This window comes from Taeniopygia guttata, chromosome 37 (genome assembly GCF_048771995.1).
Source record: "Taeniopygia guttata chromosome 37, bTaeGut7.mat, whole genome shotgun sequence".
NCBI classification, from domain to species: domain Eukaryota; kingdom Metazoa; phylum Chordata; class Aves; order Passeriformes; family Estrildidae; genus Taeniopygia; species Taeniopygia guttata.
In genome coordinates, this window is record NC_133062.1 from 672,405 (window position 1) to 687,448 (window position 15,044).

Sequence of the window (15,044 nt, forward strand, 5' to 3'; positions counted from 1 at the left end):
TTTTAAATCCTCCCAAATTTTTTTCCCAAACCCCAAAAATTCCCAAAAAATTCCCAAAATCCCTTGAAAAACCAAAAAAAAAAAAATCCCCCCAAAATCCCCATAAAATTTCAAAAACCTTCCAAAAAATCCCCCAAATTCTCCCAAATTGTTTCCGAACCCCAAAATCCCCCCAAAATTCCCAAATTTAACCAAAATTCCCCCAAAATTCTGAAAATTCCTTAAAATTCCCCCCAAGAATTTCCAGGAAATCCCCCCAAAAATTCCCAAAATGCTCAAAAACACCCCAAAATCCCCCCAAAAAATCCCCAAAATCCCCTAAAAATTCCCAAAAATCCCCCAAATCCCCCCAAAAATCCCCTAAAAATTCCCAAAAATCCCCAAAATTCCCCAAAAAATCCCCAAAATTCTCCCAAGTCCCAAAATTCCCCCAAAACTTCCCCCAAAACCCCCCAAAAATCCCCCAAAAATTCAAAATAATCCCTCAAAAATCCCCAAAAATTCATTTAAAATCCCCTTAAAAAACCCCCAAATCCCCCAAATTTTCCCCAAAACCCCCGAAATTTTTTCCCAAATTCCCAAATTTCCCAAAATCCCCCAAATTTCCCCCAAATTTGGGACTCACAGGAGCACTTCATGCCCTGGTGCACGAGGCCGTAGAGCAGCGAGCCGCAGTGGTCGCAGAAGGTGGGGCTGCTGTAGCTGTGCACCCGAAATTTGTGCTTGTTCCGGGGGTCCTGAGAGAGAATTCCCAAATTTTGGGGCCAATTCCCAAAATTTTGGGAAAAAACCCGAAGGTTTTGGGTGAAAAAATGAGGATTTTGGGCGAAAAAATGGGGATTTTCGGCCCAAAAATTAGGATTTTTGGTGCAAAAATGGGGATTTTACTTGGAACTTCCATGGTTTAAAGGGTTAAATTTTGGTGAATTTTGGGGGTTTGGGGAAAATTCCCGAATTTTGGGTGGAATTCCCAAAATTTTGGGGAAAAAATTGGGGATTTTGGGTGAAAAAAATGAGGATTTTGGGTGGAATTTTTTGGGGAATTTTGGGGGAATTTTTAGGGAATTTTAAGGCAAATTTTTAGGGAATTTTTGGGGGATTTTTGGGAAGTTTTGGGGAATTTTTGGGGGATTTTGGGGGGATTTTGGGGGGATATTTTTGCGGAAATTTTAGGGACTTTTTGGGAATTTTGAGGAGAATTTTTCAGGAATTTTGGGGGGAATTTTTGATGAAATTTTGGGGGACTTTTGAGGGGATTTTTTGGGGGACTTAAAAGGGAAGTTTTAGGGATTTTTTGGGGTTTTTTGGGGAATTTTGGGGGGGATTTGGGGGAATTTTTAGGGAATTTTATGGCGAATTTTTTGGGAATTTTTGGGGGGGATTTGGGGGAATTTTAGGGAATTTTTGGGGGGATTTGTTGGGGAATTTTTGGGGGATTTTTGGGGAATTTTTGGGGGACTTAAAAGTGAAATTTTGGGGGATTCTGGGGGGAATTTTTAATGAAATTTTCAGGGATTTTTTGAGAGTTTTTTTTTGGGAACTTAAAGGGAAATTTTGGGGGATTTTTTGGGTGATTTTTTGGGAATTTTTGAGGGGATTTTGGGAATTTTAAGGCGAACTTTTAGGGAATTTTTGGGGGATTTTTGGGGAGATTTTGGGGGGATTTTGGGGGATTGTTAGGGATTTTTAAGGCGAATTTTTAGGGAATTGTTTGGGGATTTTATGGGAGATTTTGGGGGATTTTGGGGGGATTTTTGGGAATTCTGGGGGATTTTTGAGGGGATTTTGTGAAGTTTTAAGGCGAATTTTTAGGGCATATTTGGGAAGGACTGGGGGGATTTTTGGGGGGATTTTTGTGGGGAATTTTGGGAGTTTTTTGGGGAATTTTTTGGGGATTTTTGGGAATTTTGTGGGGATTTTTTTTGGGAACTTAAAGGGAAATTTTAGGGAATTTTGGGGGGATTTTTGGGGAATTTTTTTGGATTTTTGAGTGAATTTTGGGAACTTTTAGGCGAGTTTTAATGCAAATTTTTAGGGAATATTTGGGAAGGTTTGTGGGGATTTTTGGGTGGATTTGGGGGAATTTTTTGGGGAGATTTTGGGGGATTTTGGGGAATTTTGGGGGATTTTTGTGGGGATTTTTTTTGGGGAACTTAAAGGGAAATTTTAGGGAATTTTTGGGGGAATTTGGTGAAGTTTTGGTTGATTTTACAGGGAATTTTGGGAACTTTTAAGGCGAATTTTAAGGGAATTTTTGGGAAGGTTTGTGGGGATTTTTGTGGGGATTTTTGTGGGGAATTTTGGGAATTTTTGGGAATTTTTTGGGACTCACGTCAGTCTGGGGTCCCTTCCCGGCTCCGGGACATTCGAAGGTGACGAACTCGTGGCACCGTTTGTGAACCACGAAGCTGCAAACTGCCAAAAAAAGGGTCAAAATCCCCCAAATTCCACCCAAAATTCCACCCAAATATCCCCCAAAAATTCCCAAATAAAGCCCCAAAATTCCCCTCAAAATTCCCCTTAAAATTCCCAAAATAATAAAAAAAAAAGTACCAAAATTCGCGTCAAAATTCCCTTAAAATGACCCAAATTCCACCCAAAATTCCACCCAAATATCCCCCAAAAATTCCCAAATAAAGTCCCAAAATTCCCCTCAAAATTCCCCTTAAAATTCCCCTTAAAATTCCCAAAATTAGAACAAAAAAAGTACCAAAATTCCCCTCAAAATTCCCTTAAAATTAGCGATATTCCACTCAAAATTCTCCAAAAATCCCCAAAAATCCCCTCAAAATTCCCAAAATTCCCATGGAAAATTCCCCAAATTCACCAAAAAAAATCCCAAAAAAACTCCCAAAAAAATCCCCTCAAAATTCCCCTTAAAAATCCCAAAATTACCACCCAAAATTCCCAAAACGACTCCCCAAAAAAATCCCCTTGAAATTCCCAAAATTTCCCAAAAATCTCAAAAATTCGCTTTAAAATCCCCAAATTTCTACCAAAATTCCCCCAAAATCCCAAATCCCTCCAAAATTCCCCCAAAATTCCCTCAAAATTCCCAATTTTTCCCCCAAAATTCCCTCAAAATTCCCAATTTTTCCCCCAAATCCCCCCAAAATTCCCCCCAAATCCCCCCAAAATTCCCAAATTTCACCCCAAAATTCCCACAAATTCCCTTCAGGACCTCCCAAAATTCCCCCAAATTCCCCAAATTCCCAAATCCCTTCAAAATTCCCCCAAAATTCCCAAATTTCCCCTCCCTGGTTGCCATGGCAACCCGGCCCCACCTGTCAATCACCGCCCAGGCCACGCCCACCCCGAACCCGCGGCCCCGAAGCCCCAAAATTGGGGAAATTTGGGAATTTTTGTGACAATTTTTGGGAATTTTTGGGCTCTCAGGGAGGATTTTGGAAAATTTGGGGGATTTTGAAAAATTTTGGGGAAATTTGGGGGAATTTTTGGAGGAATTAGGGAGAATTTGGGGGAATTTTTGGGTTCTCAGGGAGGATTTTGGGGGAATTTTGGGAATTTTTGGGGAATTGTGGGAGATTTTTTTGGGGATTTTTGGTAGATTTTGGGATATTTGGGGTGGATTTGGGGGAATTTTGGGGTGGATTTGGGGTATTTTGGGGAAATTTGGGGTGGATTTTGGGGAAATTTTTTGATATTTTGGGGTGGATTTTGGGGAATTTGGGGGGATTTTGTGGAATTTTGGGGAATTTCAGTGTGGATTTTAGGGAATCTTGGGGTGGATTTGGGGGCATTTTTTGGCTATTTTGGGGCGGATTTTGGGGAATTTTGGGGTGGATTTTGGAACATTTTTGGGGGATTTTGGAGTATTTTGAGGTGGATTTTGGGGCGGATTTTGGGGGATTTTTTGGATATTTTGGGGTGGATTTGGGGGAGTTTTGGGGTGGATCTTGGGGAACTTTGGGTGGATTTGGGGGAATTTTTTGGATATTTTGGGGTGGATTTTGGGGCAGATTTTGGAGGATTTTTTGGGGATTTTGGGGTGGATTTTGGGGAATTTTGGGGCGGATTTTTTGGGGATTTTCGGGGTGGATTTTGGGGGATTTTGGGGAATTTTGGGGTGGATTTTGAGGTATTTTGGGGGAATTTTTGTGGGGATTTTAGGAAATTTTGGGGTGAATATTCAGGAATTTCGGGGCAGATTTTGGAGGATTTTTGGGGGATTTTGGGGTGGATTTTGGGGTGGATTTGGGGGAACTTTGGGTTGGATTTTGGGGAATTGTTTGGATATTTTGGGTGGATTTTGGAGAATTTTGGGGATTTTGGGGTGGATTTTGGGGAACTTTGCGGTGGATTTTGGAACATTTTTTGGGGATTTTGGGGTGGATTTTGGGGAATTTTGGGGTGGGTTTTGGGGTGGATTTTGGAACATTTTTTGGGGATTTTGGGAAGGATTTGGGGGAGTTTTGGGGCGGATTTTGGGGAATTTCGGGGTATTTTGGGGGAACTTTGGGGTATTTTTGGGGAATTTGGGGTGGATTTTCAGGAATTTTGGGGCAGATTTTAGAGGATTTTTGGGGAATTTTGGGGTGGATTTTGGGGTAAATTTGGGGGAATTTTGGGGTCTCTCACCCATGCACTGCAGGCCCTGCTTGCCGATACCCCTGAAAGGAGAGAAATGGGGAGGGGTCACCTGGGCACACCTGGGCACACCTGGGCACAGCTGGGCACACCCAAACACACCTGGGCACACCCAAAACACACCTGGGCACACCTGGGCACACCCAAACACACCTGGGCACACCCAAAACACACCTGGGCACACCTGGGCACACCCAAAACACACCTGGGCACACCCAAAACACACCTGGGCACAGCTGGGCACACCCAAACACACCTGGGCACACCCAAAACACACCTGGGCACACCTGGGCACACCCAAAACACACCTGGGCACAGCTGGGCACACCTGGGCACACCCAAAACACACCTGGGCACAGCTGGGCACACCCAAACACACCTGGGCACACCCAAAACACACCTGGGCACACCTGGGCACACCCAAAACACACCTGGGCACAACCAAAACACACCTGGGCACACCCAAACACACCTGGGCACACCCAAACACACCTGGGCACAGCTGGGCACAGCTGGGCACACCCAAACACACCTGGGCACATCTGGGCACACCCAAAACACACCTGGGCACAGCTGAAACACACCTGGGCACAGCTGGGCACAGCTGGGCACACCCAAACACACCTGGGCACATCTGGGCACACCCAAAACACACCTGGGCACACCCAAACACACCTGGGCACACCCAAACACACCTGGGCACACCCAAAACACACCTGGGCACACCTGGGCACACCCAAACACACCTGGGCACACCTGGGCACACCCAAACACACCTGGGCACACCTGGGCACAGCCAAAACACACCTGGGCACACCCAAACACACCTGGGCACACCCAAAACACACCTGGGCACACCTGGGCACAGCTGGGCACACCTGAAACACACCTGGGCACACCTGGGCACAGCTGGGCACACCCAAAACACACCTGGGCACACCCAAACACACCTGGGCACACCTGGGCACACCCAAAACACACCTGGGCACACCCAAAATACACCTGGGCACACCCAAAATACACCCAAAACACACCTGGGCACACCCAAACACACCTGGGCACAGCTGGGCACACCCAAACACACCTGGGCACACCTGGGCACACCCAAACACACCTGGGCACACCCAAAATACACCCAAAACACACCTGGGCACACCTGGGCACACCTGGGCACACCCAAACACACCTGGGCACACCCAAAACACACCTGGGCACACCTGGGCACACCCAAAACACACCTGGGCACACCTGGGCACACCCAAACACACCTGGGCACACCTGGGCACACCCAAACACACCTGGGCACACCCAAAACACACCTGGGCACACCTGGAACACACCTGGGCACAGCTGGGCACACCCAAAACACACCTGGGCACACCCAAACACACCTGGGCACACCTGGGCACACCTGGGCACACCTGGGCACACCCAAACACACCTGGGCACAGCTGGGCACACCCAAAACACACCTGGGCACACCTGGGCACAGCTGGGCACAGCTGGGCACACCCAAACACACCTGGGCACACCCAAAACACACCTGGGCACAGCTGGGCACACCCAAAACACACCTGGGCACAGCTGGGCACAGCTGGGCACACCCAAAACACACCTGGGCACACCTGGGCACACCTGGGCACACCCAAACACACCTGGGCACACCCAAAACACACCTGGGCACAGCTGGGCACAGCCAAAACACACCTGGGCACAGCTGGGCACAGCCAAAACACACCTGGGCACACCTGACACACCTGTCCAGGTGTGTCCCAGGTGTCCCCCCAGGTGTGTCCCACCTGCCCAGGTGTGTCATAGGTGTGTCCCAGGTGTGTCCCAGGTGTGTCCCAGGTGTGTCACTGACCAGCTGCAGTCCGTGCAGTGGCTGCAGAAGGTCGGTTCCTCGAGGAACCCTCCATGTTTGATGGACACAGGTGTGTCCCATCCCTCCCAGGTGTGTCATAGGTGTGTCCCAGGTGTGTCATAGGTGTCCCCCCAGGTGTGTCACACCTGTCCAGGTGTGTCCCAGGTGTGTCCCACCTGCCCAGGTGTGTCACAGGTGTGTCCCCAGGTGTGTCCCACCTGCCCAGGTGTGTCACTGACCAGCTGCAGTCCGTGCAGTGGCTGCAGAAGGTCGGTTCCTCGAGGAACCCTCCATGTTTCATGGACACAGGTGTGCCCCAGCTGTGCCCAGCTGTGTCCAGGTGTATCACACCTGTCCAGGTGTGTTCAGGTGTGTCCCCAGGTGAGTCCCACCTGCCCAGGTGTGTCACTGACCAGATGCAGTCCGTGCAGTGGCTGCAGAAGGTCGGTTCCTCGAGGAACCCTCCATGTTTGATGGACACAGGTGTGTCCAGGTATGACCCAGGTGTGTCCCACCTGCCCAGGTGTGTCACTGACCAGATGAAGTCCGTGCAGTGGCTGCAGGAGGTCGGTTCCTCGAGGAACCCTCCATGTTTGATGGACACAGGTGTGTCCCATCCCTCCCAGGTGTGTCCAGGTGTGTCCCACCTGTCTGGGCGTGTCCCCCCAGGTGTGTCCCACCTGCCCAGGTGTGTCACTGACCAGATGCAGTCCGTGCAGTGGCTGCAGAAGGTCGGTTCCTCGAGGAACCCTCCATGTTTGATGGACACAGGTGTGTCACAGGTATGTCCAGCTGTGACACACCTGCCCAGGTGTGTCATAGGTGTCCCCCCAGGTGTGTCCCACCTGCCCAGGTGTGTCACTGACCAGATGCAGTCCGTGCAGTGGCTGCAGAAGGTCGGTTCCTCGAGGAACCCTCCATGTTTGATGGACACAGGTGTGTCCCATCCCTCCCAGGTGTGTCCAGGTGTGTCACACCTGTCTGGGCGTGTCCCCCCAGGTGTGTCCCAGGTGTGCCCAGGTGTGTCACTGACCAGATGAAGTCCGTGCAGTGGCTGCAGAAGGTCGGCTGCTTGAAGAACCTGGCCGTGAACCGGTGGCTCTTCACCTCGTGCACCACCTTGTGCCGCAGCGCCCCCCGGCGGCAGAACAGCGGCCGCACCCCTCCGGCCACTCCTCCGGCCACTCCTCCGGCCGCTGACCGCTCCGGCTCCGCCAGCGCCATGGACGGACGGACGGACGGACGGCTGCGGGGAGAGGGGAGAGGTCAGGGGGATGGACAGATGGACACTGGGTGGACACTGGGATGGACACTGGGATGGACACTGGATGGACACTGGATGGACACTGGGATGGACACTGGGATGGACAGATGGACACTGGGATGGACACTGGATGGACACTGGGATGGACACTGGATGGACACTGGGATGGACACTGGATGGACACACAGACACGGGATGGACACTGGGATGGACACTGGGATGGACACACGGACACTGGGATGGACACTGGGATGGACACACGGACACTGGATGGACACTGGGATGGACACTGGGATGGACACTGGATGGACACACGGACATCGGGATGGACGCTGCTACTCTGGCCACTGACCGCTCCAGTGGTCAGTGGAAGCAAAGATGGACACTGGGATGGACAAATGGACACTGGGATGGACAAATGGACACTGGGATGGACACACAGACACTGGATGGACACACGGACACGGCCACTCCTCCGGCCACTCCTCCGGCCGCTGACCGCTCCGGCTCCGCCAGTGCCATGGACGGACGGACGGACGGACGGCTGCGGGGAGAGCGGAGAGGTCAGGGGGACGGACAGATGGACACTGGATGGACACTGGGATGGACAGATGGACACTGGATGGACACTGGGATGGACACTGGATGGACACTGGATGGACACTGGGTGGACACGGCCACTCCTCCGGCCACTCCTCCGGCCGCTGACCGCTCCGGCTCCGCCAGCGCCATGGATGGACGGACGGACGGACGGCTGCGGGGAGAGGGGAGAGGTCAGGGGGATGGACAGATGGACACTGGGATGGACACTGGGTGGACACTGGGTGGACACTGGGTGGACACTGGGTGGACATTGGGATGGACACTGGATGGACACTGGATGGACACTGGGATGGACAAATGGACATTGGGATGGACACTGGGATGGACACTGGGATGGACACTGGATGGACACTGGGATGGACACTGGGTGGACACTGGGATGGACACTGGGATGGACAAATGGACACTGGGATGGACAAATGGACATTGGGATGGACACTGGATGGACACTGGGATGGACACTGGGATGGACACTGGGATGGACACTGGGATGGACAGATGGACACTGGATGGACACTGGAATGGACACTGGGATGGACAAATGGACACTGGGATGGACAGATGGACACTGGATGGACACTGGAATGGACACTGGGATGGACAAATGGACACTGGATGGACACTGGGACATCTGGATGGACACTGGATGGACAGTGGGATGGACAGATGGACACTGGATGGACACTGGGATGGACACTGGGATGGACAGATGGACACTGGATGGACACTGGATGGACACTGGGATGGACACTGGGATGGACACTGGGATGGACACTGGGATGGACACACGGACACAGGGATGGACACTGGGATGGACACGGGATGGACACACGGATGGACACACGGACACTGGGATGGACATTGCTACTCCGGCCACTGACCGCTCCAGTGGTCAGTGGAAGCAAAGATGGACACTGGGATGGACACTGGGATGGACAGATGGACACTGGGATGGACACTGGGATGGACAAATGGACATTGGGATGGACACTGGATGGACACTGGGACGGACACTGGGATGGACACACGGACACTGGGATGGACACTGGATGGACACTGGGATGGACACACGGACACCTGGATGGACACACAGACACTGGATGGACACACGGACACCTGGATGGACAAATGGACACTGGATGGACACTGGGTGGACACTGGGTGGACACTGGGTGGACACTGGATGGACACACAGACACCTGGATGGACAGATGGACACTGGATGGACACTGGGATGGACATTGCTACTCCGGCCACTGACCGCTCCAGTGGTCAGTGGAAGCAAAGATGGACACTGGGATGGACACTGGGATGGACACTGGGATGGACACACGGACACTGGGATGGACACTGGGATGGACACTGGGATGGACACTGGATGGACACACGGACACCTGGATGGACACTGGGATGGACACTGGGATGGACACTGGATGGACACACGGACACTGGGATGGACACTGGGATGGACACTGGATGGACACACGGACACTGGGATGGACACTGGGATGGACACAGGAGTGGACACTGGGATGGACACTGGGATGGACACTGGGATGGACACTGGGATGGACAGATGGACACTGGGATGGACACACGGACACTGGATGGACACTGGGATGGACACACGGACACTGGGATGGACAGATGGACACTGGATGGACACTGGGATGGACACTGGGATGGACACACGGACATTGGATGGACACTGAGATGGACACTGGGATGGACACTGGGATGGACACTGGGATGGACAGATGGACACTGGATGGACACTGGATGGACACTGGGATGGACACTGGGATGGACACTGGGATGGACACTGGATGGACACTGGATGGACACTGGATGGACACTGGATGGACACTGGGATGGACACTGGATGGACACTGGGATGGACACTGGATGGACACTGGGATGGACACTGGATGGACAGATGGACACAGGGATGGACACTGGATGGACACTGGGATGGACACTGGGATGGACACTGGATGGACACTGGGATGGACACTGGATGGACACTGGGATGGACACTGGGATGGACACTGGATGGACACTGGGATGGACACTGGACAGACACACGGACACCCGGACAGACCCACGGACACCTGGACGGACACCTGGACATCCGGACGGATCCAAGGACAGCCGGACGGACACCTGGACGCGCTCACGGTCACCTGGACGGACACACGGACACCTGGACGGAGCCATGGGCGGACGGCCGGACACCTGGATGGACACACGGACACCTGGATGGACACACGGACACCTGGATGGACACACGGACACTGGGATGGACACACGGACACCTGGAGGGACACACGGACACCTGGACGGAGCCATGGGCGGACGGCCGGACACCTGGACGGACACACGGACACCTGGATGGACACACGGACACCTGGATGGACACACGGACACCTGGATGGACACATGGTCACCTGGACGGACACACGGACACCTGGATGGACACACGGACACCTGGACGGACACACGGACACCTGGATGGACACACGGACACCGGGATGGACACACGGACACTGGATGGACACTGGGATGGACACTGGGATGGACACTGGGATGGACACACGGACACCTGGATGGACAAATGGACACTGGGATGGACACACGGACACGGGATGGACACTGGGATGGACACACGGACACAGAAGTGGACACAGGGACGGACACACGGACAGGGGAGTGGACACTGGATGGACACTGGGATGGACACATGGACAGACCCATGGACACTGGAGTGGACACAGGGATGGACACTGGGATGGACACTGGGACGGACACTGGATGGACACTGGATGGACACACAGACACAGGAGTGGACACTGGGATGGACACACGGACACGGAAATGGACAAAGGGACAGATCTACGGACAGGGGAGTGGACACAGGACTGGACATACGGACAGACCCACGGACAGGGGAGTGGACAGAGGGATGGACACAGGAGTGGACACAGGGATGGACAAAGGGACAGACCCACAGACACAAGAGTGGACACAGGAGTGGACACATGGACAGACCCACGGACAGGGGAGTGGCCACAGGGGTGGCCACAGGGGTGGACACATGAGTGGACACAGGGATGGACACACGGACACGGGATGCACACTGGGATGGACACACGGACACAGAAGTGGACACAGGGACGGACACACGGACAGGGGAGTGGACACTGGATGGACACTGGGATGGACAGATGGACACACGGACGGACACATGGACGGGGAGTGGACACAGGAGTGGACACTGGGGTGGACACTGGGATGGACACAGGGAAGTGGACACAGGGACAGACCCACGGACACACGGACAGATGGACACACCCACGGACACTCGGACAGATGGACACTCGGACAGACGGACACACGGACACACCAACGAGGGGCTGTTGAAGCCCACCCCAGGACTGACCTGAACTCTCCGGCCACTCGGACGCTGCTCGGACACGCGGCCGGACCCACGGACACTCGGCTGGACCCACGGACACTCGGACACTCGGACAGCCCCACGGACACTTGGACAGACCCACGGACACTCGGACAGCCCCACGGACACACGGACAGCCCCACGGACACTCGGACAGCCCCACGGACACACGGACAGCCCCACGGACACTCGGACACTCGGACACTCCCACGGACACTCGGCTGGACCCACGGACACTCGGACAGACCCACGGACACTCGGACAGCCCCACGGACACTCGGACACTCGGACAGCCCCACGGACACACGGACACCCCCACGGACACTCGGACACTCGGACAGCCCCACGGACACTCGGACAGCCCCACGGACACTCAGCTGGACCCACGGACACCCGGACAGCCCCACAGACACACGGACACTCGGACAGCCCCACGGACACACGGACACTCGGACAGCCCCACGGACACTCAGACAGCCCCACGGACACTCGGACAGACCCACGGACACTCGGACACTCGGACAGACCCACGGACACTCGGACACTCGGGCCGGGCCCCGCGGCAGCCGAAAAGGGGGCGTGGCTTCGCGCCGTGGGCGTGGCTTTGAGGGGCGGGGGGCGTGGCCTCGGCATTGCGGCAATTGAGAGGCGCGCCGGGAGGGGGCGTGGCTTAACCGCGTTGTTTTGCATATAGGGGCGTGGCTTAGATAGGCACAATTCATTTCAATGGAGGGGGCGTGGCTTAGCTGTCGTTGATTTAAATAAGGGGCGTGGCTTAACCACCAATTGATTTCTATAGAGAGGGCGTGGCATCGCCCTGCGGCAATGGGCGTGGTTATGCAAATGACGCCGCGTGGGCGTGGCTTCTCTTAAAGGGGCCGCGTCGCTTGGGAGGCGCTTTAGGGGGTTCCCAAAGGGATCCTGAACTAAATTTGGGATTTTTCCCAAAAAAAAAAGGAAAAAAACTCGGCCGAGTCTCCGAGGACCCCCCCGGACCCAAATTTGGGGAATTTGGGACGGGTCACCCCTCCCCCACCCCCCCCAGGAGCCCCAAATTTGGGTTGGGGGGAGGGGGAGGGGCCGATCCCGCCTCTTCTTATTTTTATTTTTTTTCCTAAAATTCCCAATTTTGGGGTCGTGGACATTTGGGGACCCTCCAAAATCAGGAATTATCACCCCAAAAATTTCCCCCCCACGAAATCCCAAATTTTCCCCAAAAATCCCCAATTTTCTCCCCAAAATTCCCAATTTTCCCCTCCTAAAAATTCCCAATTTTCTCCTAAAATCCCCATTTCTCCCCCAAAAATCCAATTTTCCCCCAAATTCCCCAATTTTCTCTTCCCAAAATCCCTTTTTTTCCCCAAAAATTCCCAATTTCCCACCCAAATTCCCATTTTTCCCCTAAATTCCCATTTTTCCCCAAAAATTCCCAATTTCCCCCTAAAATTCCCATTTCGCCCTCCTAAAAATTCCCATTTTTCTCCTAATTCCCATTTTCCCCCTAAAATCCCCATTTCCCCCCCAAAATTCCAATTTTTTCCCCAAATTTCCCAATTTTCTCTTCCCAAAATCCCTTTTTTCCCCAAAAATCCCCGATTTCCCCCCCGAATTCCCATTTTTCCCCCCAAAAAAATCCCATTTTTTCTCCTAATCCCCATTTTCCCCCCAAAATTCCCAATTTCCCCCCAAAGTCTCATTTCCACCCCAAAATTCCCTTTTTTTCCCCAAAAATTCCCAATTTTCCCCCAAAATTCCCAATTTTCCCCCAAAATTCCCAATTTCCCCCCTAAAAATTCCCAATTTTCCCCCTAAAAATTCCCATTTTCCCCCAAAATTCCTATTTTTTCCCAATACCCAATTTTCCACCCAAAATTCCCAATTTCCCCCAAAATTCCCATTTTTCCCCAAAATGCCCAATTTTCCACTCAAAATCCCCAATTTCCCCCCAAAATCCCCATTTTCCCCCTAAAAATTCCCATTTTCCCCCCAAAATTCCCAAATTCCCCCCAAAATTCCCATTTCAACCCCAAAATTCCTTTTTTTTCCCCAAAATTCCCAATTTTTCCCCAAAATTGACTCCGGCTCGGAAGTTTTGGGATTTGGGGGAGCGACCCCGAATTTTATTCCCAAAGATCCCAAAATCGGAATTTTTGGGGATATTTTTGAGGTAATTTTGGGAATCTTTTTGGTATATTTTGGTGATTCTTTTTGGAATTTTTTGGATAATTTGGGAAATTTTTGGGGATATTTTTGGGAATGTTTTGGGAATATTTTTGGGAATTATTTGTCAATTTTTGTGGAATTCTTTGGGACTATTTTAGGATATTTTTGGGGATATTTCTGGGAATTTTTGGGACTATTTTTGGGGATATTTTTGGGGCTGTTTTGGGGGATTTTTGGGACTATTTTTGGGTATTTTTGGGGATATTTTGGGACTATTTTGGGGATATTTTTGGGAATTTTTTTGAGATATTTTGGGACTATTTTTGAGGATTTTTGGGGATGTTTTTGGGACTATTTTTGGGGATTTTTGGGACTATTTTTGGGGATATTTCTGGGAATTTTTGGGACTATTTTTGGGGATGTTTTGGGGGATTTTTGGGGCTGTTTTTGGGGATGTTTTTGGGGATTTTTAGGGGATTTTTGGGGATATTTCTGGGAATTTTTGGGACTATTTTTGGGGATGTTTTTGGGACTATTTTTGGGGATATTTTTGGGGATATTTCTGGGAATTTCTGGGAATATTTTAGGGAATTTTTGGGGATGTTTTTGGGGATATTTTTGGGAATGTTTTGGGAATATTTTTGGGAATTATTTGTCAATTTTTGTGGAATTCTTTGGGACTATTTTAGGATATTTTTGGGGATATTTCTGGGAATTTTTGGGACTATTTTTGGGGATATTTTTGGGGCTGTTTTGGGGGATTTTTGGGACTATTTTTGGGTATTTTTGGGGATATTTTGGGACTATTTTGGGGATATTTTTGGGAATTTTTTTGAGATATTTTGGGACTATTTTTGAGGATTTTTGGGGATGTTTTTGGGACTATTTTTGGGGATTTTTGGGACTATTTTTGGGGATATTTCTGGGAATTTTTGGGACTATTTTTGGGGATGTTTTGGGGGATTTTTGGGGCTGTTTTTGGGGATGTTTTTGGGGATTTTTAGGGGATTTTTGGGGATATTTCTGGGAATTTTTGGGACTATTTTTGGGGATGTTTTTGGGACTATTTTTGGGGATATTTTTGGGGA

The 15,044-nt window shown here is 51.4% G+C and overlaps 1 protein-coding gene across 1 annotated transcript in view; it reads right to left on the reverse strand.

The window, feature by feature from the left end:
* Positions 1 to 12,948, reverse strand: part of PRKCG (protein kinase C gamma) — a 40,317-nt gene extending 27,369 nt beyond the window's left edge. Inside the window, exons 1-5 of the mRNA XM_072921590.1 lie at positions 11,779 to 12,948; positions 7,506 to 7,718; positions 4,600 to 4,631; positions 2,333 to 2,415; positions 626 to 737 (exon numbers count right to left, since the gene is read on the reverse strand). Coding sequence (XP_072777691.1) covers positions 626 to 737; positions 2,333 to 2,415; positions 4,600 to 4,631; positions 7,506 to 7,718; positions 11,779 to 12,515 — 1,177 coding nt within the window. The 5' untranslated portion in view covers positions 12,516 to 12,948. The remainder of the gene's footprint in view (positions 1 to 625; positions 738 to 2,332; positions 2,416 to 4,599; positions 4,632 to 7,505; positions 7,719 to 11,778) is intronic.
* Between the last annotated feature and the right edge of the window lie 2,096 nt (positions 12,949 to 15,044).